The sequence below is a fragment of the Xenopus laevis genome, chromosome 8S (genome assembly GCF_017654675.1).
Source record: "Xenopus laevis strain J_2021 chromosome 8S, Xenopus_laevis_v10.1, whole genome shotgun sequence".
NCBI classification, from domain to species: Eukaryota; Metazoa; Chordata; class Amphibia; order Anura; family Pipidae; genus Xenopus; species Xenopus laevis.
In genome coordinates, this window is record NC_054386.1 from 94,705,580 (window position 1) to 94,730,522 (window position 24,943).

The 24,943-nt window shown below is 37.9% G+C and overlaps 2 protein-coding genes across 5 annotated transcripts; both read left to right on the plus strand.

Annotated features, from left to right (window-relative positions):
- Nucleotides 1-588: 588 nt before the first annotated feature.
- On the plus strand, nt 589-23,803 carry LOC108700327 (C-reactive protein-like). Of its 3 annotated transcripts, none has more exons than XM_018233416.2 (3): nt 589-2,078; nt 3,209-3,267; nt 6,098-8,643. In XM_018233416.2, exons 2-3 carry the CDS (start codon nt 3,219-3,221, stop codon nt 6,790-6,792), a joined length of 744 nt encoding a protein of 247 aa, XP_018088905.1. In that variant the 5' UTR covers nt 589-2,078; nt 3,209-3,218; the 3' UTR covers nt 6,793-8,643. The 3 variants fall into 3 exon arrangements, with proteins under 3 accessions (XP_018088905.1, XP_041430361.1, XP_018088907.1); XM_041574427.1 differs by lacking the exons at nt 3,209-3,267; nt 6,098-8,643 and adding exons at nt 21,080-21,137; nt 22,531-23,803 and having other exon boundaries at nt 611-2,078; XM_018233418.2 differs by lacking the exons at nt 589-2,078; nt 3,209-3,267; nt 6,098-8,643 and adding exons at nt 19,265-19,412; nt 21,080-21,137; nt 22,531-23,803.
- On the plus strand, nt 10,961-15,594 carry LOC108700326 (C-reactive protein-like). Of its 2 annotated transcripts, XM_018233417.2 has the most exons (4): nt 10,961-11,134; nt 11,358-11,511; nt 13,644-13,702; nt 14,801-15,594. In XM_018233417.2, the coding sequence occupies exons 3-4, from the start codon at nt 13,648-13,650 to the stop codon at nt 15,484-15,486; spliced, it is 741 nt and encodes a 246-aa protein (XP_018088906.1). In that variant the 5' UTR covers nt 10,961-11,134; nt 11,358-11,511; nt 13,644-13,647; the 3' UTR covers nt 15,487-15,594. The 2 variants fall into 2 exon arrangements, with proteins under 2 accessions (XP_018088906.1, XP_041430362.1); XM_041574428.1 differs by lacking the exon at nt 10,961-11,134 and having other exon boundaries at nt 11,156-11,511.
- Nucleotides 23,804-24,943: the final 1,140 nt, after the last annotated feature.

The window sequence follows — 24,943 nt, forward strand, 5'->3', positions numbered from 1 at the left end:
AACACTTAGGACAGAGAGTATTTGTTTGGGTATTAAACACAGCTACAATTGCAATGGGTATGATATGCCGCAAATATTTATCAGCGTTCAGGCATGAATCCTATCAAACATTATAGATTGAAAGCGCACAGTTTTTAACCTAAGGCTGCTGTAGGGTGCTGGGGAACTGAAGTTTACCAAAAGCTTGAGGCCTGCAGGTTCATCATATGCAGTCTGGGCAAAACAAAATACTGAAATTTTTGAGCAAAGGAAAATGGATTACAATTCTAGAGAACATAATTCCCATGCAAACCATATTTTTAGGAACCATGGTATTTTATTTCGAATAAACTCTATGTCAGTGATCCCCAACCAGTAGCTTGTGAGCAACATGTTTCTCTCCAACCCCTTGGATGTTGCTCCCAGTGGCCTCAAAGCAGGAGCTTATTTTTGAATTCCAGGCTTGGAGGCAAGTTTTAATTGCATAAAAAACAGATGTACTGCCAAACAGACCCTCAATGTAGGTTGACAATCCACATAGGGGCTACTAAATGGCCAATCACAGCCCTTATTTGGCAGCTCAAGAACATTTTTCATGCATGTGTTGCTCCCCAGCTCCTTTTAGTTCTGAATGTTGCGCATGGGTTCAAAAGGTTGGGGACCCCTGCTCTATACTATACTCATAGCTCTTATTACACTCAATTCTGTAATTAATCACAGTACAATGCCAGGTACATTCAAGGTGCAGTATGGAAAGACACCACAGTAGGTATAGCAGCGGAAGTTGGTAGGATCACCTTCCAGGGTTTCAATACCTCATGTGGCCCGGATCCCCTACAGCAGACGTGTAACAGGGATAGAACATAGCCTGAATCCATTGTCAGTACTGTGGCCCCTTTACTACAGGCAAAGCAGAGCCTGGGGGAGAGCTACTCCCTTCTATCCTCCTAGTTGGAGCTTGAGTTGCTCTTTTTAACTAAGCCTCACTGTCTCACTCTCTCTATAGAGTGCTCTTACAAGGGCTAAACTGTGCACTGGTTTCACCTTGTTCACGGGGTCCCTGTACCCCCAACTTCACTACAGGGGTTATCCCTTTAGGGCCTAACACTTCTGGGGCCTTGTTGACTCCAGGCTCAGTGGACAACTCCACTCAGATCAACTGCTGCCGGCCAAAGAGGAAGGACCTCCCTCTGCAAAGCACTTTGTTATAGTGCTGCAGGAAATGGTCATCAACCTAGGACCAATGAAATAGGTATGCAAATAATGTATAATATGTTACATTGGTTTAACCCAGCAACAGGGAAAGGAGGCACTGGCAGGGAAGGAAACCATAAGAGCCAATACACTTATGGGTCCCTACATAAATATATATGAAATTGAATGGGAACATGAGTATTAGGTATTCTACCCTTGTCTCCTCCCATAGCAGTTTTATCAGAGAGTAATCCCTTAATAAGTGTGATAAAAAGCCAGGTGTTGCGCACTCTCTCCAGCAGGGGACATCTGTAATATTAACCCCCCCCCTTAGAGTGTGGTTCTTTTCTGATTTTAATAATATTCTAGTTATCTACTTTATTGACCTGCCAATATATCGTTACAGCATAGCAAATAATATACATATCGTAATATACCCACTATCAGAAAAACAATAGGCCTTAAGGGGGCCCTATATATGGATGAAGGTTGGTGTTTCTTGTTACAAAATATAAAATGTATATTTGTGTTGGGGGGGCACGAGTATGCAGAAACTTCCTGTGCCCCCATACGACTCTTCTGCTGAGAGATAGAACAGGTTTCAGTGCATCTGATACTTTGCAACATTCTATTTTATTAAAATATTGTAGTTGCGCCATATGGCTCCATTAAAGCCGGCTCCACCCATGAACGAAACATTTCTGGGAGATGTAGTTGTTCAGTTACTACATTTCTATTGTGAGTGTTGTATACAGACTACAAATCCCACCATTCATATAAGTAGGGAGCACAGAGCATATAAGGAGAAGCCTCGGTTCCCGTAAGCAGTTCTCTGGGATTCCAACAAGGATACAGCCATTCCTTCCCTGCTCATCCTACAGGATCCACACTCACTGATACACCAGGTAAATAGAGCTTCCCTCTTCATTTCTGTCTGTTTATTGGGCTGATCATTTGGATTTGATTGGAAAGTGTTTGATACAGTATTCATGCAATTCTATTATTCAGAATCAGTGTTCTTTCCTTTATATAGCCTTTAATGCTATTTATGCAGCTATGATTTAGCCTTAAATACATGAATATAGTGTGTGTGGTCCTGTGTTCTTTTGACTTGTTTGTTAATATGAGCTATGCAACTCAGTCATCATGGGCAATGAGCCTTATAAAGGTCTTCAAGACCCATGGTGCCCAAACTTATCTTTGGTAAGTAAATGTCCCCCTTATTCTTATATATATATATATATATATATATATATATCTTGATTATTCTGGGATATGGTAAATGCTTTTTACTAAAAACCTTCCCCCCATAAAGACCAACAAATAGTTTTGTGCGATGTGGCAATAAGTTAGAACTTTATTACTACCTGATGGTACATATGGATAACAGCTTGTCTTCACATGTTTTAAGACTCCAGTTGCTTTTTAATAATAGACAAAGGCCTACAGGATGGATGCCCCATGTCTTTATATTAATATCTAATCATAGCTAGAAAATCATAGATATATCATATCATATATATATATATTTATATATATATATATATATATATATATATATATATATATAGTAGTCCAAAGTGGAACGCACACCATAAGCGAGATCCAAATCTGGGTGCCAGTCCGTAGTTAATACAAAGTATAGATCCAGAAATGACGGCACTCCGAGTTAAGCAACCAAATCAAATCAGCAAAGAATGAACTATAACAGGTTTATTGTATCCAACGTTTTGGTTCTAATCAAGAACCTTCATCAGGGAAGGGAAAAAAAAAAAAAAAAAGAATTTATATATAAATTCTTTTGCCGTTTAATCAACATTCCAAGGGGTTCTCCGCTGCTCCTGGGGTCCCTAATGGGAATTCTTACATTAACCTTGATGGATTTGAAACATTGACATTTAAAATGTATACCTGAATCAGAGATGATCTGGTGCAGGTGATATTATAAACATCCAGGATATGCGCATATTAATTATTGTAGCTAAGGGATATTTTAAGGTATATGACTTTAATAATAAAACTTTCTCTTATTTAGGAAACTCAAGATGCGAGTCCTTTGGCTTTTGCTCTTTGCTGGATCAATGGCACAACAGGGTAAATAAAGAACAGCAAATTAACTGAAATGGAAAGAGCAAATTGTATAAAGAACAGCAAATTAACCGAAACCGAAAGAGCAAATTGTATAAAGAACAGCAAATTAACAAAAATGGAAAGTGCTAATTGTATAAAGAACAGCAAATTAACCAAAATAGAAAGTGCTAATTGTATAAAGAACTGCAAATTAACCAAAATGGAAAGTGCAAATTATATAGGAACAGCAAATTAACCAAAATGGAAAGTTCAAATTGTATAAAGAACAGCAAATTAACCAAAATGGAAAGTTCAAATTGTATAAAGAACAGCAAATTAACGAAAATAGAAAGTGCAATTGTATAAAGAACTGCAAATTAACCAAAATGGAAAGTGCAAATTGTATAAAGAACAGCAAATTAACCAAAATGGAAAGTGTTAATTGTATAAAGAACTGCAAATTAACCAAAATGGAAAGTTCAAATTGTATAAAGAACAGCAAATTAACCAAAATAGAAAGTGCAATTGTATAAAGAACTGCAAATTAACCAAAATGGAAAGTGCAATTGTATAAAGAACTGCAAATTAACCAAAATGGAAAGTTCAAATTGTATAAAGAACAGCAAATTAACCAAAATAGAAAGTGCAATTGTATAAAGAACTGCAAATTAACCGAAATGGAAAGTGTTAATTGTATAAAGAACAGCAAATTAACCGAAATGGAAAGTTCAAATTGTATAAAGAACAGCAAATTAACCAAAATAGAAAGTGCAATTGTATAAAGAACTGCAAATTAACCAAAATGGAAAGTGCAATTGTATAAAGAACTGCAAATTAACCAAAATGGAAAGTTCAAATTGTATAAAGAACAGCAAATTAACCAAAATAGAAAGTGCAATTGTATAAAGAACTGCAAATTAACCGAAATGGAAAGTGTTAATTGTATAAAGAACAGCAAATTAACCAAAATAGAAAGTGTAAATTGTATAAAGAACTGCAAATTAACCATTAACCAAAAATTTTTTTTTAGTCAAAACTCACAAATTCAAATTGGGAAAAATCCAAACTCAATTCAAATTCAAATTTGAATTTTGAGATTTATCAAACATTTACCCTGGGAATAATTTGAATTTGCCACCTAAAACCTTCATGTATAAGTTAATGGGGGAGGTCCAGTGACCCATTTGTAAATGTTAATAGCCTCCCTGACATTCGAGTTTTTTTTTGGAGAACAAACTCGATTCGAGTTTAGTCTAATTCAATTCGAGATTTTGAGTCAGTAATATTCGTTTGAGTTTTAGACATCCAAATTTTCTTTAAATAATCTCCCATTCGAATTTCGAGTATATTCGAATTTATTATAGTAAAAAAAAATTCACATGAATTCAAAATTCGACCTTTGATAAATGGGCCTTTAAATAAACCCAATTAGATTGTGTTGCCTCCAACAAAGATTAATACTAACTTAGAGGCAGATTTATAAAAAAAAAAAATCATGGTGTACTTCGACTAGGGAATAGTCCAAATTCGATTTGAATTTGAAAAAAATTAGATAATTCGAAATTTATCATGCACTGTCTTTTTAAAAATACGACTTTGACCATTCGCCATCAAAAACCTGCCGAATTGCTGTTTTAGCCTATGGGGAGACCTCCTGGTACCTATTTAGAGTCAATTGGTGGACTTTGAAAAATCGAATTTTGAATCAAATTCGATCGAATACGCTATTACTTCAATTCGTACGATTCGAATTTGCCCGCATACGGACCTATTTGATTGAAAACTGACCTATTGAACCAAAAAAAAACTTCAACTTCATTTTGGTTGGTCTTTTTGAATTTGAAGTTTTTTCAATTTGAAATTTGTCCCTTGATAAATATGCGCCTTAGTGTGGATAACGTACAAGGTACTATTTTACTATTATAGAGGAAAAAGAAAATGATTTGTAAAAATCGGAATCATTTTATTAAAATTGAGTTTATGGGCGATGGACTTCCCATTATTCAAAGCTTTCTGGATAATGAGTTTCCGGATAACGGATCCCATACCTGTACTGCCCTTTTTTTTCAATTTCATATATTAAATTGTTATCTGGTTTCTTGAGACCCTCTTACCCATGCAAAAAGGCCGTTGCCTGAGGAACGATAATTACAATGTGGCCTTGGAACGGCCACGTTTACTGGTTGCTGGGTCTTAATGGCCTGAGCAATCAGATAACACTTTGGGGCCGATTCACTATGGGTCGAATATCGAGGGTTAATTAACCCTCGATATTCGACTAGGAATTAAAATCCTTCGACTTCGAATATCGAAGTCGAAGGATTTAGCGCAGATAGTTCGATCGAACGATCGAAGGATAATTCCTTCGATCGAACGATAAAATCCTTCGAAACGAACGATTCGAAGGATTTTAATCCAACGATCGAAGGAATATCCTTTGATCAAAAAAAGTTAGCCAAGTCTATGGGGACCTTCCCCATAGGCTAACATTGACTTCGGTAGCTTTTAGATGGCGAACTAGGGGGTTGAAGTTTTTTTTAAAGAGACAGTACTTCGACTATCGAATGGTCGAATAGTCGAACGATTTTTACTTCGAATAGTTCGATTCGAAGTCGTAGTCGAAGGTCTAAGTAGCCCATTCGATGGTCGAAGTAGCCCATAAAAAACTTCGAAATTCAAAGTTTTTTACCTTCGAATCCTTCACTCGAAGTTAGTGAATCGGCCCCTTTATATTGGAAGTGAAATTAAAGAGGCAGAACACAAAATCCATTCGGACAATCATTTTTACGTTAACGTCGCTTTCAAGACCAAGTGTATTTCTAATTTTTCAATTTTTTTCTCTCCTCCTCTCTAGACATGGATAGAAATGTCTTCCTCTTCTCAAGAAAGTCTCTCACAAATGATGTGGTTCTGACCCCAATGGCGACTGGGCCTTTACGCAAACTCACTGTTTGCCTGAGAAGCTACACAAATGAAGGAAAATATGCCCTTCTCACCATGGGCATCGAAAATTCACAGATCCGCAACATGTTTGTTATTTCACACTCGACTCCGGGTTATTTCGATATCTATATAAATGATTTGTCTTTATTCAATCCAGGAACGAGAGATGTCCTGGAGTGGAATCACATCTGTGTGACCTGGGACTCTGACACTGGAGTTCTACAGCTTTGGGTTAATGGGAAACTCTCCCCTCGCACAGTCCTGCAGAAAGGCTCTTCTATTGATCTCCAGGGTGGTATTTCCCTGGGTCAGATGCACATAAAAGCTAGTTATTGGCATCATGGAAGGTTAAGATTCAATGACATAAAATGGGATCCTGAAACTTCATTTAAAGGGGAAATAAGTGATGTCCATATGTGGAATGAGGTTTTATCTCCTGAGACCATAAGGCGGGTTCTGCTAAATGATAGGGAAATAAATGGGAATGTCATTAGCTGGAGGTCTCTGAACTACACTATTAATGGAGATGTCATTGTCCAACCCAAAATCCAGTGTAGATATGGCAGTGAGTCTGGCAGCTCACACAGTCAGTGCTATATTGAATAATGGGATTAATAAAACAGGTAGAACAATGGCTTTCCAGCTAATGATTGTTACAAGGGGAACCAAGTCTTTAGAAATAAGGTGATCAATTGTATTAGAACAGAAGGGCTCCTTTAGTGAGACAAAGCTAATGTTAGGGTAATGGCACAAGGGTGGTTTTGTGTGTTTTTTCATCCCAGACGTTTGTTGTTGGTTGTTGTTAGGAACTACCCCCCATTTATTTCTATCCAAATTGCCTGTACCGTTGAATGCACCAACAGGTGGGGTGATTATTGTTTGGAAAAGTAATAGGCAGCATTACACAGCCATAATTGTCTCATTATACAATATTTTTGTAGTTACCGTATCTTTTCTCTGATAGGACCATCAAAAAGTCAAAATCTACATTAAGAGGGTTGTTTATCAAAATCCAACATTTTCTCAATATTTTATGAAAACCACTCAGACCAAATCCGCACTGACTCCCCCCCCCCCTATTTATCAATAAATTTTCTCATCCGGGAAAAGACGCGATAAAATCGTGTCAAAATCTGAATTGTTCCACTAGGGTTGCCACCTGTCTGGATTTCACCGGGACAGCCCGGTTTTTGGAAAGGCTGCCCGGGTGAAAAATGCCTGTCCGGATTTCCAAATTAGGAAATCTGGACAGGGCATTGAAGTGACATAGAGAAAAATATCAGTGGCACACTGAAAATTGAAAAAGTGCAATGTTTATTCACCCCAAAAACATACATTTATATTTTTTTCATTTCACTTTGCTTTGTGATGTCACAAAAGGAGGAGTCTTTATCCACGCCCCTTCCTCACACTTTAAATGTGGATAACATGATTGTTGCACTAGGCTTGATAAAGGGTCCGAAACGTTGCCTTTTTTCTGTATGTTTTTGAGCCACTGGTATTTTTCTCTATGTAACTTTGAGACCCCAGTGGCAGGCATGGGTCCCCCAGTGTAACACCTGGTACCACAAAAGGTATATTCTCAGGGGTGTAAGCACTCTTGCTTTTTAGGACATTAAAGTGATTGACATGGATCCGCCCCAGAATGTCAATGCCCCATCCCCAACATCATCCGGCCCGCCCCTGACATCACTGGACCGCCCATGACATTGCAAGCCTGCCCCCTGCCCAGCAACCCTACATGAAACTTTTTCTGATTTGACGCCGAAACCTATGACTTTTTTAGACTTGACGCCCCAAAATCACAAAATCTTTGGATTATTGAACGAAACCCAGCGCAGATCTGGATATCTTCAAAATGTCAACAAGACATCTGCCATTGACTTCTCGAATAGAATTTGCCAGGTCTGAGCTGGAGTACTTTTTTATTTAGACTTTTAACACCATCAGGGTTTAAATAAATCGCGAAAAATTCAATTTGTTTTTTTCTAAGAAAAGATGGTGTTTTTTGCTTTCAAAGGTCCGACCAGAAAAAAACTGACTTTAATAAATAAACCCCCTTAATTGGATCTGGTTACCCAGCAACAATGAATAAACTTATTCTTGGCAACATTTGATAGAAATGTCTCATTCTATAGTCCTGTAAAGCTGTTTAAGGCATTCGACATTTGTTTATCTACCTACATACCTACCTGGGTATATCTGCCAGGTAAGATTAGACCAATCCAAGCTGACAGTTTTTTCTGCTTATTATATATTAAATAACACTTGTATGCAAAATGCTTATCACCCAACTCTTGTATAAAAGTGTGTGTTGTTACAATGTGTGTTTCATTATTAATTATACTTTGCACCATGTAACACTGTATTGTATCTACACAATGACATGATATATGACCATATTAAAGCAATGGCACCATTCCAAGTCAATTTCCAATAAAACAGCATTAAATGAAATTGATGAGTGCTGTGAGCAGTGATGTTAGAATATAGTTCCATTGTAGTTACAGTTCCTGTTCCACAAGAGTAAGTAGGGATGCATCAAATCCAATTTTTTGGATTCGGCCGAACAACCGAATCCTTTGCAAAAGATTTGGGGCGAATACTGAACCGAATCCGAAGGGGAAAACATTTTTTACTTCCTTGTTTTGTGACAAAAAGTCACATGATTTCCCTCCCCGCCCCTAATTTACATATGCAAATTAGGATTCGGATTCGGTTCGGACGGGCAGAAGGATTTGGTTGAATCTGAATCCTGCTGAAAAAGGCCGAATCCCAAACCGAATCCTGGATTCGGTGCATTCCTAAGAGTAAGTAACTTACCTACTGTATTGACTTTACCAACTTTGCACAGTAAGTACACATCTCACTGACTGTTCCGTTACTAAAAACAGCAGCAACAGTCGTACATTTAGGGGCAGATTTATTAAGGTTGAAACTGTAAATTTAAATTAGAATTTTCAAGTTGCGTTTGTCGTCAAAACTCACAAAAATCGAGTTGGGAATAATCCAAACTGGAATTCGAGATTTATCATATCTTGACCCTGGGAAAAACTCGATTTCGAATATTCGCCACCTAAAACCTGCCGAGTTCATGTAGAAGTCAATGGCAGAGGTCCATTGACCCATTTGAAGATGTTAATAGCCTTCCTGTCATCCGAGTTTTTTGCAGAGAAAAAACTCGATTCAAGTTTAGTCTAATTCGATTCAAATTCAATTGGAATTTTTGAGTCTGTAATATTCGTTTGAGTTTTAGAAGTTCACATTTTTTCTTAAATTAGATACTATTTGAGTTTTAAGGTCATTCGAGGTAAAAAAAAAATCAGCCCCTAAAGGTGATGTTTCCCCTTAAGATGAACTTGAGGCATATTTATTAAATATTAAATTTCGAATTCATGTGAGTTTTTTTAAACTCTTATAAAATTCAGTTTTCCTCGAAATTCGATTGGGGTGTTATTTATTAAAAACATCTGATATCTAAAACTCTGACTAATTTTACCAACCCAAAAACTCAAATCGACTTTGAATCGAATTCGACCAAACTCGAATTGAGTTTTTTCTTGAATGTCAAGAAGGTTACTAACATCTTCAAATTGGTCACTGGACCGCTCCCATTGACTTATACATGAATTCGGTAGCTTTAAGGTGACGGGTAGTCAAATTTGAATTCTTAAAGGGCCAGAGTTTGATAAATCTCAAAAATCGAATTCGAATTTTTTTAAAAATCGAATCGAGTTTGGATAATTCACTAGTCGAATTTGACATAAAAAAAATCAAAAATGTTCTTTCCTCTATTCTGAAAATGATTGCAAAACTTATTTTGAATGTAATCTGAAAAACCAATAAACATTTCAAGTATTAAAAAAAAATTTGAATTCAAATTTTTAATTAGACCCTTAAAGGAAAACTATACCCCCAAACAAGGTAGGTCTCTATAAAAAGATATTACATAAAACAGCTCATGTGTAAAACTCTGTTTCATGTAAATAAACCATTTTCATAATTATATACTTTTCTAGTAGTATGTGCCATTGGTTAATCATAAATAGAAAATTGCCATTTTAAAAAATAAGGGCCGCCCCCTGGGATCGTACTATTCACTGTGCCCACAAACATACCAACAAACCATACTTATTAGATCACATGAGCCAATTAACTGGCAGAGTTCTGTCTTTTGCTTCAACACTTCCTGTTACAGTTAGAGCTGCAGTATTTCTAGTCAGGTGATCTCTGAGGCAACACACAGACCATCACAAAATGGTGGCTCAAGGCAAGAGATGTAAAAGGACAATATTTACTTAAATATATATATTCCAGTTTGATAAGATTCTTTAATATGTCACTTAATATGAACTATCTGTTGCTTAAGTGTTCATTTTGGGGGTATAGTTTTCTTTTAATAAATCTGCCCCTTAGTGTGACAGTAGAAGGCAGTAACCATGTCCCCCCACTCTATACAGCTATTAGTAAAATCGAACCCCAGACCAGGTGCCCCCCTGCTTTATGTACCAATAATAAAAACAGACCCAGACCTGCAGCCCCCACTTTCTGTGGAACCAAAATAACAGACCTCAGATCAGGAGTGACCCGAAAGTGAAGCAGAGATCCTGTCCTGCGTGAAGATTCAGCGTTCTTGTCAGCAGCGTGTTCCTGTCAGCAGCGAAGAGCAGCCAAAAGAAGCGTCCGTTCCCTTGGAGATGCAGCTGGAAAATGAAGCCGCAGTACCGACACCATCCTGAAGACATGGTTGCTAAGTGACATCACTTCTGGAAGTGACGTCACAAACCAGGAAGTCGGGTCCCAGAAGAGAGCCACATATAGAAGAAGAAGAAGAAGAAGGAGAACAAGGAAGAAGATGGCGGAGACCCCTTGGACGCCATGGGACAGAGTCGGTTTGAGGTTTCTCCAATCTCTTACCCAAACAGCAGGAAAGATCAGCATATTTTAGGTAAGTCATGTATATGCATTTGTTTTTTTAAATAATTAAAAATTGTGTTACTTGTCATTTAAGGGCAGTCACATTACTCACACATAGATACAATATACAAATGAATTTCAGAAAAACCAATGAGCCTCAAGAGGCCCTGTAAGAGGATGACATACTGTATTTGGCATTTCGGGACATAACTCATGATTTCTGGGAGATAAATTTTAATAGATTTCTTTTCCAGGTGTTGGAAACAGACTACAATTCCATTAAGTAGGGAGCACAGAGCATATAAGGAGGAGCCTGGGTTCCCATAAGCAGTTCTCTGGGATTCCAACAAGGATACAGCCATTCCTTCCCTGCTCATCCTACAGGATCCACACTCACTAATATACCAGGTAAATAGAGCTTATGTTTATTGGGCTGATGATTTTGGTTTCATAGTCCATGATATAGAATTCATGCAACGTAGACCTTCCTTTGCCTTTAACTGTAATATGGAGGATGCTGAGATTTTTAGTAGCTTTATAATAAGATAGATTAAATAACCATGTTAACTGTACTCATATTTAGCCTTTCTTTAATGAAAAAGAAACCTATCCCCAATACAAGCCAATTGAAAAAAAAACTTCACCATTTTCATGAAAAAAAACCTGACTGTGTGCAGTGAAATTCTCTCTTCGTTTGCTTGCTCCGACTGCTGCAGATACAAATCACGGTCTCTGGCTTCTCTTCGGAGAAACAAAGAGATCTGCCCAAGTTTTGCACGGCTGGGAAGGAAGGTGCGGGGGTTATTTCACATACAGTTTAGCAAAGGCGAGCCAGTTATGCAAACAAAACATAAAATATCCCTGCACAATGTTTCCTCGCTGTTCGGAAGTGTGACTGTTTCCCTCGAGGGCGTCTAAAGTTTCCTATCCGCAGCAATCAGAGCAATGGGGAATTTTATTGCAGACACTCAGGTTTTTTATTAAAACAGTATAAAGATTTTTTTAGACTATATCGAATAAATGTTTCTTTTTCATTAAAGAAAGTAAAAATTGGGTTTTATTTTTATTTTTTGCCTTTAGATCCCCTTTAAATACAGTAATACTATTTTAGTCCTGTTTTCTAAAGACAAACCAACTGTCATTAAGAGATTTTCCCAAAGTTTTTTTACTGTTCCTGAAGGTTGGATACCCATATTGTGTATGAACACAGAAAATATCCTCCCAAGGGCCCCATCTAGTGATGGGCGAATTTATTCGCCAGGCGCGAATTTGCAGCGAATTTGCGCGTTTCGCCGCCAGCGAATAAATTCGCGAATCTCCGGCGAAAATTCAAATTCAAAAACGAGACGCCGGCGCCGTTTCGCGAATTTTTTGCCGTTTCGCGAATTTCGCGCGAAATTCGCACATTTTTCGGCGAACCGAAACGGCGCAAATTCGCCCATCACTAACCACATCTAATGATGAGGCCCAAGTCACATGCTCTCTCAATACCCATATACCCATATATCCACCCCCTTCCTAGTTGCATAATGAAATATAATTCCCTAAAATTATCGATCATTAGTGATGGGCGAATTTATTAGCCAGGCGCGAATTTGCGACTAATTTTCGTGTTCCGCCACAGGCAAATAAATTGGCGAAATTGATGTTAAAATTCCCCGGCGTCAATTCACCAGCAACAATTGTGACGCCGGCGTCAATTAATGGACGCGCATTGACTTTAATACATGTCAAATGTCGCCGTCAGTCAGTATTATCGGCGTCAAATTCACATTTCGCTAATTTTATGACCGTTTAGCAAATTTTGTGCGAAATTCGCGAATTTTGTAGCAAAGCGAAACAGGACTAATTCGCCCATCACTATTGATCATTAATATATAGTGGAAAGTTGCTTAAATTTACATTTTTTATTTAACGTCCAAACGTTTTTTTTTATCAGTTCAGTGGGTTTCAGATTGTTCACAAGACTTTTTTTTCAATTGCTTTCCATGTTCTTTTTCTTTTTGAAGATTGAAGCACATTTATCAAAGGTTGAATTTTGAGTTCATGTGAGTCTTTTAAAAAAAAACTCCCATGAATTCGAAATTCGACCAATCAAAATTTATTTAAAAATGGTGAATAGGATTTACCCGAAAACTTGAATTCCATACGAGTTTTAAAAACTTGATTCATGTTTTTTCTCCAAAAAAAACTCGAATATCAGGAAACAACTCCAAATTCATCCCAGGACGTCTTCCATTGACTAAAACAGCAATTCAACAGGTTTTAGGTGGTGCATAGTCAAAGTCAAGCTCTTAAATGTGCCAGTGTATGATAAATCTTGAAAATCGAATTCAAATTTAAAAAAAAAAAAAAAAAATCTATATTAATTTTAACTCTCTAGTCAAATTTGACAGTTTTGACCATAAAAAACTCAAAAATTTTAATTCGAATTTTCACTTCCACCCTTGATAAATCTGCCTCTAATTGTTGCTTATTTGAGGGATGACACGTGCAATTATCAATTTATGGTTTAAAATGTGAATCTTTCTTTTATTTAGGAACATGGAGATGCGATTCCTTTGCCTTTTGCTCTTTGCTGGATCCATGGCACAAGAAGGTAAATAAAGAGCAGCAAATCCTCCCAATTATACACAAATGAGTTAATCCCCATAGTGAATTATAGGGCTCATTACAATCACTAGTCACTATAATTAGTGCAGAATTGCCTTTCCCAGCCAGTATGTAGAGGCCTCACATTGAATGTTGTGTTTATTGGTGCTCCATGTTGTGCCAATGTTTGTACCCTATTCCTTAATTATTGTGAATGTCACCTAAGTAGGTGCAACTTGCGCATTGTTTTCTTGTAAATCGCTATTTAAATGATTCTTCCATTTTTAGACGTTAAACAGTTACATGGTTGCTTGAGATTCTCTTACCCTAGCAACAAGGCAATGGTTTTGTTTGACCATAATAACAGAGACAATGTTCCTCGGAATCAATCCGCTTTCTGGTCGCCGACTTTGGCAACACTTAGGGGCTGATTCACTATGGGTCGAACATCGAGGGTTAATTAACCCTCGATATTCGACTAGGAATTGAAATCCTTCGTCTTCGAATATCGAAGTCGAAGGATTTAGCGCAAATACTGCGATCGTACGATCGAAGGATTGTTCCTTCGATCGAATGATTAAATCCTTCGAATCGAACGATTCGAAGGATTTTAATCCAATGATTGAAGGAATATCCTTCGATCAAAAAAACTTAGGCAAGCCTATGGGGAACATTGACTTCGGTAGCTTTTATCTGCCGAACTAGGGGTCGAAGTTTTTTTTAAAGAGACAGTACTTCGACTATCGAATGGTCGAATAGTCGAATGATTTTTAGTTCGAATCCTTCGATTCGAAGTCGTAGTGGTAGTCGAAGGTCGAAGTAGCCCAAAAAAACCTTCGAAATTCGATGTTTTTTTTACTTCGAATCCTTCACTCGAATTTAGTGAATTGGCCCCTTAAACACTTGCGATTAGGTTGACAGATAAAGTACAAAGAAAAAGTATTTCAAAAACCCTGAACAAATAAAATGAACACATTTGCAAATGTAATCAAATATCTCAGATATAAATGATAGTTGTCTTATGCTGGTGTTTCCCCTTTTGTAAGATTTCGAACTTTAGTTTCTTGATTTTTCTCCCATAAAACCCTTCTCTCCTCCTCTCTAGACATGGATAGAAATGTGTTCCTGTTCCCCAGTAAGACTGTCGGTGATTATGTGGTTCTGACCCCAATGGTGACTGAGCCTTTAGATAAACTCACCGTTTGCTTGAGGAGCTACACAGATGGCGGAAGATATGCCCTTCTTACTGTGGGCACACGAGAGTCAAAGATCCGCAATATGTTTGTTATTTTACAGGACACATCACATTCTTCTCCACCACAGCTTTACTTTTATCCCGCAGTCTATATAAACAATACACAGGTATCCATTCCAGCAAAAGCAGATGTCCTGGAGTGGAATCACTACTGTGTGACCTGGGACTCTAACACTGGAGTTCTACAGCTTTGGGTTAATGGAAAAGTCTCCCCTCGTAAAGTATTGAAGAAAGGTTTTTCTATTGACCTCCGGGATGGTATTTCCCTGGGTCGGATGCGGAGATATTATGGGACTGATTGGGATTCTACCTTTGCCTTTGAAGGGGAAATAAGTGATGTCCATATGTGGAATGAGGTTTTATCTCCTAAGACCATAAGGCGGGTTCTGCTAAATGATAGGGATATAAATGGGAATGTCATTAGCTGGAGGTCTCTGAACTACACTATTAATGGAGATGTCATTGTCCAACCCAAACTCCAGTGTAGATATGGCAGTGAGTCTGGCAGCTCACACAGTCAGTGCTTTATTGAATAATGGGATTAATAGAACTGGGGTAGAACAATGGCTTTCCAGCTAATGATTCTTTCAAAGGGAACTAGGTCTTTCATACATATTTCATATATATATATATATATATATATATATATATATATATATATATATATATATATATATATATATATATATATATATATATATATATATATATATAGTGAATAAAGTACCCCCTCTTGTAAAATATAAGGATATTATAAGTTACCGAGGAGTTTCATGACCATATAAAAGTATGAGGCCGAAGGCCAAGTGTTTTTATACAGGTCATGGAACTCCGAGGTAACTTCTAATATCCTCATATTTTGCAACTGGGGGTACTTTATTTATTATAATACACAAGTTTCAGTGAGTCATGTGACGGAAATGACATCAACTCACCGTTTATAACTGATGACATCAGAACTCACCGTTTATAAGGATATCATTTACAAGATATTCATAGCTTTTGTGTATTATACACATATAAATGTATTCAACATGTTTCAGTGGCTTTGAAGTAGGGATGCACCGAATCCAATATTTTGGATTCGGCCGAACCCCCGAATCCTTCGCGAAAGATTCGGCCGAATACCGAACCGAATCCGAACGCTAATTTGCATATGGGAAAACCTTTTTTACTTCCTTGTTTTGTAACAAAAAGTCACGAGATTTCCCTCCCTGCCCCTAATTTGCATATGCAAATTCGGATTCAGTTCGGCCAGGCAGAAGGATTCGGCCGAATCTGAATCCTGCTGAAAGAGGCCAATCCCGAACCGAATCCTGGATTCGGTGCATCCCTACTTTGAAGTCATTTAAAAATATAAAAATGTATTTGCTGCAAACCAGCTCATTAAAACACCTGGAGATGATCTGTTTTAAAACTCAGACCCAGAGGACAGAAGGGGATAAACGTTGATTGTAATAGAACTTACACATAACTTTATAACCGCTGAAAATGTATGATGGAAAGCTGTACCAATGATATTATCTGTCATTATTGAAGAATCAGTTTTGGGGTGGATATTCCCTTTAATGTACCAATTCTTATACAATACAATGTTGTACTTTTATCCATTATTATCTTTTGCACCATGTAACGCTATATTGTATCTGCACAATGACATGATATATGGTTATATTAAGGGAACAGTACCAATATACTCAATTTACCAATAAAACAGCATTAAATGAAAGCTGTGAGCAGTGAATTATTTACCTTGCTACACACAAGCTGCTGGTTTCTCTCTCACGGGAAGGAGGTCATTCACCTTAAAGGGATACTGTCGTGGGAAAAAATTTTTTTCAAAATGAATCAGTTAATAGTGCTGCTCCAGCAGAATTCTGCACTGAAATCCATTTCTCAAAAGAGCAAACTGATTTTTTTATATTCAATTTTGAAATCTGACATGGGGCTAGACATATTGTCAATTTCACAGCTGCCCCAAGTCATGTGACTTGTGCCTGCACTTTAGGAGAGAAATGCTTTCTGGCAGGCTGCTGTTTTTCCTTCTCAATGTAACTGAATGTGTCTCAGTGGGACATGGGTTTTTACTATTGAGTGTTGTTCTTAGATCTACCAGGCAGCTGTTATCTTGTGTTAGGGAGCTGTTATCTGGTTACCTTCCCATTGTTCTGTTGTTTGGCTGCTGGGGGGGGAAAAGGGAGGGGGTGATATCACTCCAACTTGCAGTACAGCAGTAAAGAGTGATTGAAGTTTATCAGAGCACAAGTCACATGACTTGGGGCAGCTGGGAAATTGACAATATGTCTAGCCCCATGTCAGATTTCAAAATTGAATATAAAAAAATCTGTTTTCTCAGTGGATTTCTCAAATGGATTTCAGTGCAGAATTCTGCTGGAGCAGCACTATTAACTGATTCATTTTGAAAAAAAAATTTTTTCCCATGACAGTATCCCTTTAAGATTAAATTAACATTTACCTATCCCAGGGCAAAAGTGCCCCTTAGTATCCCTTAACAAGAATGTGGGCTCTGGGTAATGCTGCATTATGTACCAAGTGCTGCATTGAAAATCCTGTGCTACTTTAGGTGCAAAGGGAAGTGCCAGGGACATGCAGATGAGCCCTATCCTACCACTTGGCAATTGCAGCCTTTTTTTTGCACTTTGCACACTGTGCTCTCTTATGTATACAACCCCGTTAGTGTGATGTACACAGCAGAAATCTAAAATAGTCTGTATTTAGTCTTTTATTTTTCTGTAGCTCCTGGGCTTGGAACTTCAGGTGCAATCTGGTTTCTAGGGCTTAAAGGGGAAGTAAAGTCTAAAATAGAATAAGTCTAGAAATGTTGTATTCTGTATACTAAACATAAACATGAACTTACTGCACCACAAGCCTAATCAAACAAATGATTTATATTTTCAAAGTTGGCTACAGGGGGTCACCATCTTGTTACTTTGTTATACATCTTTGCAAGAGTAAGACTGTGCACATGCTCAGTGTGGTCTGGGCTGCTTAGGGATCGACATAAATTATCAAAACAGCACAAGTCAAATAATATCTGCCAGAAGCTGATACAGCAAGACTGATTAATAATCAGAATATACAGACTACATTGGGTCCTGTGTTGTCCTGTATATGTATGGATTTTATAGTTTTTGTATTGTTTAATACAAACTTTCTCCAACTCTGCAGAACCAGTGGCTGCAGCAAAATAATCCTCCAAACTGAATCCCAGTTTATCTGTTTAAATCTTGCTCCATGATCTTTGTCCCTGCAGCTGGAGTTGGAAGCAGTAAAGGGGATGTAAAGGCAAAAATAAAATCCAATACAAATCTCTACACAGTCACAGTCGCCGACTGCTCTACAGGGAAACAAACAAAGCTGCTTGAGTTCTGCATGGCTGGGAAGTAAGGCAGGGGCTCCCCCTGCTGTTCATAAGTATAATTGTTTCCCTGCTGAGCAGTTATGGACCGTCTGACAATTCCTATCCACAGTAGTAAATAAAGGGATAATTTCACGAATATCGAAGCTGAAGTTTATTTCATCGAATTTGGGTATCCTCCGGTCGAAGTAAAATCGTTTAGAAGGATTTGAAGGATTTCAGCGATCGATCGAATGATTTTACTTTGACTTCCAAAAACTTCGGCAGGTTTAATTTGGCGAAGTATTGAAATCGAAGTTCTTTTAAAGAGACAGCACTTCGATTATTGAATGCTCGAATATTCAAATGATTTTACTCGAATCGAATTCGAAGTCGTAGTATCCTATTTGATGGTCTAAGTATCCAAAAAATGACTTTGAATTTCGAATTTTTCCCTCAAATTCACTTCGACCCTTGATAAATCTGCCCCTAAATGGCAGTGTGTTGGAAGTCTCCTTAAATGAGAAGGATCTGGGGGTTTTTGTAGATAACAAGTTGTCTAATTCTGGGCAGTGTCATTCTGTGGCCACTAAAGCAAATAAAGTTCTGTCTTGTATAAAAAAGGGCATTAACTCAAGGGATGAAAACATAATTCTGCCTCTTTATAGGTCCCTGGTGAGGCCTCATCTGGAGTATGGGGGCAGTTTTGGACTCCAGTCCTTAAGAGGGATATAAATGAGCTGGAGAGAGTGCAGAGACTAAGTGCAACTAAATTGGTTAGAGGGAGGGAAGAGTTAAATTATGAGGGGAGACTGTCAAGGTTGGGGTTGTTTTCATTTCATTGTCATTGCCTCCTGGGTTGGACCATAAGGAACTATTGAAGCTGAATCCAACCTTACAAACCATGATTTCTGGGAGATGTAGTTGCTCCATCAATAAATTTCTTTTCAAGGTGTTGGAAACAGACTACAATTCCCAAGTAGGGAGCACAGAGCATATAAGGAGGAGTCTGAGTTCCCATAAGCAGTTCTCTGGGATTCCAACAAGGCTACAGCCATTCCTTCCCTGCTCATCCTACAGGATCCACACTCACTGATATACCAGGTAAATAGAGCTTCCCTCTTTATTTCTATCTGTTTTTTTGAGCTCATGATTTAGATTTTGGTTCCAGAGTTTATGATACGGTATTTAATGTTGTTATTCACACTAACAAAGAAGGCCTTGTTTCCTTTAGATGAGTGCTTCTTATATTTGTATCCCCAGATGGGGCTGGACAACTCCCATCCTTTAATTGTAATATGGAGGATGCTGGGATTTGTAGTCCTGCAACTCTGCTTTATAATAAGACAGATTAAATAACCATCTTATATAACTGTACCTGAATTTAGCCTTAAATACAGTAATACTATTTTAGTCCTGTTTTCTAAAGACACAACAAATCCCGTCACGTACAGTATGATACAAGCTGTTATTAAGAGACTTCCCGGGAGTTATTTTACTGTTACATTTAGAGCTGGAGTCCTGATGATTGGATCCTTATTCTGTATACACAAGAAATATCCCCCCAAGTTACATGCTCTTTCAATACCCAGCATTAAATCCTCCCCCCTCTTCCTAAATTAGCTCAACTCAACTATGGTTGCGTAATAAAATATAATGCCTTTAAAATCATCAATATACAACCTTTGGATTTTATTTATCACCTTTAAAATGTTGCATATAACAAGCATTAACTAATAAATTAGAACAGTTAGGGGCAGATTTATCAACGGTCGAATTTCGAAGTGAAATATACTTCGAAATTCGACCACCGAATGGCTATACTTTTTTTTTTTTTACCGAATTCGACCGTTTTGCGGTTGAAGTAAAATCGTTCGATCAAACAATTAAATCGATTAAAATAGGAAAATATAATAAATGTTGCACCATGTCCCAGCACAACCAATCAGATATTTGCTTTCAGACAGTAGTACCTTTCCACCTTAGATGTGCTCAGAAATCTTCCATCACTGGTTCCAGTATTATGTTCAAGAGCAGATTTCCAGCCCAAACACTTAGGGGCCGATTCATCAAGAGTCGAATATGGAGGGTTAATTAACCCTCGATATTCGACTAGGAACTAAAATCCTTCGACTTCGAATATCGAAGTCGAAGGATTTAGCGCAGATAGTACGATCGTACGATCGAAGGATTATTACTTCGATCGAACGATTAAATCCTTCTAATCGAACGATTTGAAGGATTTAAATCCAACGATCGAAGGAATATCCTTCGATCAAAAAAACTTAGGAAAGCCTATGGGACCTTCCCCATAGGCTAACATTGACTTCGGTAGCTTTTAGCTGCCGAACTAGGGGGTCGAATTTTTTTTTAAAGAGACAGTACTTCAACTATCGAATGGTCGAATAGTCGAACGATTTTTACTTCGAATCCTTCGATAGTCGTAGTCGAAGGTCGAAGTAGCCCATTCGATGGTCGAAGTAGCCCAAAAAAACTTCGAAATTCGAAGCTTTTTACCTTCGAATCCTTCACTCGAAGTTAATGAATCGGCCCCTTACTGTAGTATAAAATGAAATCATTGATTTCACTAAAAATGTTTTACTTTTAAACTTTTTAATATACTGCATCCCTACAGTCATCCCTACAACTATATTTGCACAGTCCTTATAGAGATCCAGGCTTTTAAAAAGGATAGGTAAATACAAATTGTTGCTTTTTTAAGGGATATCACATGAAATAATCAATTCATGGTAAAACTGTCTTTTGTTTAGGAAATGAAGATGCGAGTCCTTTGCCTTTTGCTCTTTGCTGGATCCATGGCACAAGAAGGTAAATAAAGACCAGCAAATCCTCCCGGTTATACACAAGTCCATTGTTTAGATTAAAAATAAAGCAACAGGGCTAAAAAAGACAGGTCCAGTTGCTTAAACCTGCTATTATAGAGTTAAATCATATTGATACTGCTGAATTGTGATATTGCATTCATTTGGAAAATAGAACCAGAAAGTGTTTGCTGCGGTATGTGGTTCTTATCAACTATCAAGGATATTGAAAAACAGTTAATGAAAACAGCTCAGTGTCTCAAGGACATTATGTCTGCAATTTCTTGAGTTTTTTTTTTTTAATTTAGTGTAGGCGCTGAGTTAATGTCTGTATATAAAAAAAACAACAATAAGAAATAAGCAATAATTAAATATGTGATGTAATCATCCAGGATTCACCCTTTTTGAGCACGATTCGTATTCGGTCAAATACTTCTGCCAAAACAAATCCGAATCCTAATTTTCAAATAAATGTTAGTTGTCTTTCGCTGGTGTTTCCCCTTTTGTAAGATTTCTAACTTGATTTGTTTTTATTTTTTTATTTTTTTTTTTTTTCAGTTTCAAAAAAGCTTTATTGTAAATTATCAGTGATACAAAGCTGTAAATGCAGTAACAGTACCAAATGCATACGTCTATAACAGTTGAGCAAACATCCACAATGTCTCATGCAAATGTGCTGAAGGTTAAAGTTTGCAAAATGACAAACTTACAGGTAGTAGTCAACAGTGTTTCACAGCGTAACAGCCAGAAATCATAATACTTTAAAACAGAGGGAGACATACATAAACGTAACAACAGTAAAAGTGTAATTAGAAAAGAAGGGGAAGGTGGGGGGGGGGAAAGAAGAAGGGGTGCAGCGGGATGGTATTGGGTCCACAACTCATGAAAGGTATGTTTTGTAAAGATCAGTTTCCTTAAATAGGAACCATCGTATCCAAGTAGTTGAGAATTTTGTGAATTGCTCAGGGGTATGGGATGACATTTCCTCGAATCTGCAAATTTCCGTAATTTTGTTGAACCAATCTTTAATAGTAGGCACATATGTAGTTTTCCAGTGTAGTGGTATCAACAGTTTAGCGGCATTAAGCAGGTGAGGCTCCAGACCCAAGTTAAAGACCGCGGCGGGTACTGTATTATGGAAGAGCAATATTTGCGAAGGATCTGCCGCCACAGTGCCCCCTAGGATTTGCCCAGCCAGTGAGCAGACCTCAGTCCAGAAAGGTCTCAGAAGGTCACAGTTCCAAAACATATGGTATAAAGTGCCTGTTTCTCTCGTTCAACGCCAGCAAATGCCATTAGAGTTCTTATATATATGCTGTAATTTAGAAGGAGTATAATACCATCTCGTGACTATCTTATAGATTTATTTTTATTTTTCTCCCTTCTCTCCTCCTCTCTAGACATGGATAGAAATGTGTTCCTGTTCCCCAGTAAGACTGTCGATGATTATGTGGTTCTGACCCCAATGGTGACTGAGCCTTTAGATAAACTCACCGTTTGCTTGAGGAGCTACACAGATGGCGGAAGATATGCCCTCTTTAGTGTGGGCACACGAAAGTCAAAGATCCGCAAAATCTTTGTTATTGTACAGGACACATCACATTCTTATCCCACAATCTATATAAACAATACACAGGTATCCATTCCAGCAAAAGCAGATGTCCTGGAGTGGAATCACTACTGTGTGACCTGGGACTCTAACACTGGAGTTCTACAGCTTTGGGTTAATGGAAAAGTCTCTCTTCGCAAAATATTGAAGAAAGGTTATTCTATTGATCTTCAAGATGGTATTTCCTTGGGTCAGATGCAGAGAGATTATTGGGAAGAGTTGGATCCTGACCTTTCCTTTGAAGGGGAAATAAGTGATGTCCATATGTGGAATGAGGTTTTATCTCCTAAGACCATAAGGCGGGTTCTGCTAAATAATAGGGAAATAAATGGGAATGTCATTAGCTGGAGGTCTCTGAATTACACTATTAATGGAGATGTCATTGTCCAACCCAAACTCCAGTGTAGATTTAGCACTAAGTCTGGCAGCTCACGCCGTGAGTGCTCTATAAATTAAGGGGATTGATCGAATAGGTAGAACAATGACTTTCCATCTAATGATTCAAAGGGAACTAGGTCTTTCCTACACATTCATATACACATACACATTAATTCAACACGTTTCAGTGGCTTTCAAGTCATTAAAAAAATGTAGTTGCTTAATAGTAGTATCTGTCTCACTGGCCATTCCCTGCACTCCTGGTTGTGACTCCTGAAACAATGTTGTAAACCAGCTCATTAAAAACCCCTTGAAGTTTTAAAACTCAGACCCAGAGGACAGAAGGGGATAAACATCGATTGTAATAGAACTTACACATAACTTTATAACCACTGAAAATGTATGATGAATGTAGATTGGAAAGCTGCTTCCAATGATATTATCTGTCATTAATCAAGAATCAGTTTTGGGGTGGATATTCCCTTTAATGTACCAATTCTTATACAATAAAATTTGTATTTTATTATCAATTATCTTTTGCACCACGTAACACTATATCTGCACAATGACATAACGCACTGCGTATTTTGGCAGCGCTATATAAATAAATGATGATGATGATATATGGTTATAAACAGGCAATGGTACCAATATACTCATTTACCAATAAACAGCGTTACATGAAAGCTGGGAGCAGTGATTTATTTACCTTGCTAAACACAAGCTTCTGTTGTCTCTCTCATGGAAATTAGGTCATTTATAGTGATGGGCGAATTTATTCGCCAGGTGCAAATTTGCTGCGAATTCCCGCGATTCACCGCCAGCGAATAAATTTGCTAAACCGCGCACGGAAAAAATGTGCACCAGCGTCTAAAAAACGGATGCTGGCGCTAAAAATGGACACCGGCGTCAAAAACGAGATGCCGTTTCACTACTTTTTCGCTGTTTCGCGAATTTCACTGGAAATTCGCACATTTTTCGCCGAAACGGCCCAAATTCACCTATCACTAGTCATTTACCTTAAAGTTAAAGAGGTGCAAGAGTGCTCCCCTTGCACTTGAGTCCTGGACTGAAGATCATGTGCTACAGTAGGTCCAAAGAGAAGTGACAGAGTCTTGGAGTTTTAGATGCAATCTAATTTCTAGGGCTTAAATTCCTTAGCAACATAGGATGCATTGCGATGGCCTCAATAGGAGAACCATAATCCATACAAAACAAATCAAGATCAATAGAATTTAAGACTCTGTTCACTCTTAATAAACGTGGGCACCAGAGGTTGTTTTAAAAACAAATGAAATGGTTTATTCAACAGGTAGTACACTTCAGGTGGGTGCTAATTTGGATGGTACAGTGATTGATTCAATCACACTGGCGTCATCGTTGGAGCATATGGCTGCTCTTCTAACTACCCTGATCCTATCTCTCACCCCTAAAGTTAGCTATTATAAAGGACACTTCCACTTCTCAGGCTTCCAGAACACTACTCCCTCCAGCAAGTGGGTAAACTAAATGATAGCGATAACATGGTGCCGTCCTCTTTTAAAACCAAGGTGCTTACTCCCCCTTCCAACAATACAGGCCCACCATAGCTGGCCAAGAAGATATGTCTGAAATTTGCAACTTTGCAGCCTTTCACTTTCAAGAGAGTAGCTCTCTGGTTTGGGAGCCTATACTCTGAAGATTTAGCTTTCTTGGCCACTATGAGGGGGTACATAACAAATTTGCACCCCCTTTTTCTATTTGCTTGTCTTTTAAGTTAGGACAGAGAGGGTATTTGTCGTGGGTGCTTACCCTTATATGCACCCTTAAAGTAAATAATTGTTAGC

Excerpts from the sequence above, each read along its gene's own strand:
- LOC108700326 (XM_018233417.2), top strand. The coding sequence starts at position 13,648 with ATGGAGATGCGATTCCTTTGCCTTTTGCTCTTTGCTGGATCCATGGCA. Across the intron at positions 13,703-14,800 it reads TGGATCCATGGCACAAGAAG|ACATGGATAGAAATGTGTTC; the intron begins GTAAATAAAGAG and ends CCTCCTCTCTAG.
- LOC108700327 (XM_018233416.2), top strand. The coding sequence starts at position 3,219 with ATGCGAGTCCTTTGGCTTTTGCTCTTTGCTGGATCAATGGCACAACAG. Across the intron at positions 3,268-6,097 it reads TGGATCAATGGCACAACAGG|ACATGGATAGAAATGTCTTC; the intron begins GTAAATAAAGAA and ends CCTCCTCTCTAG.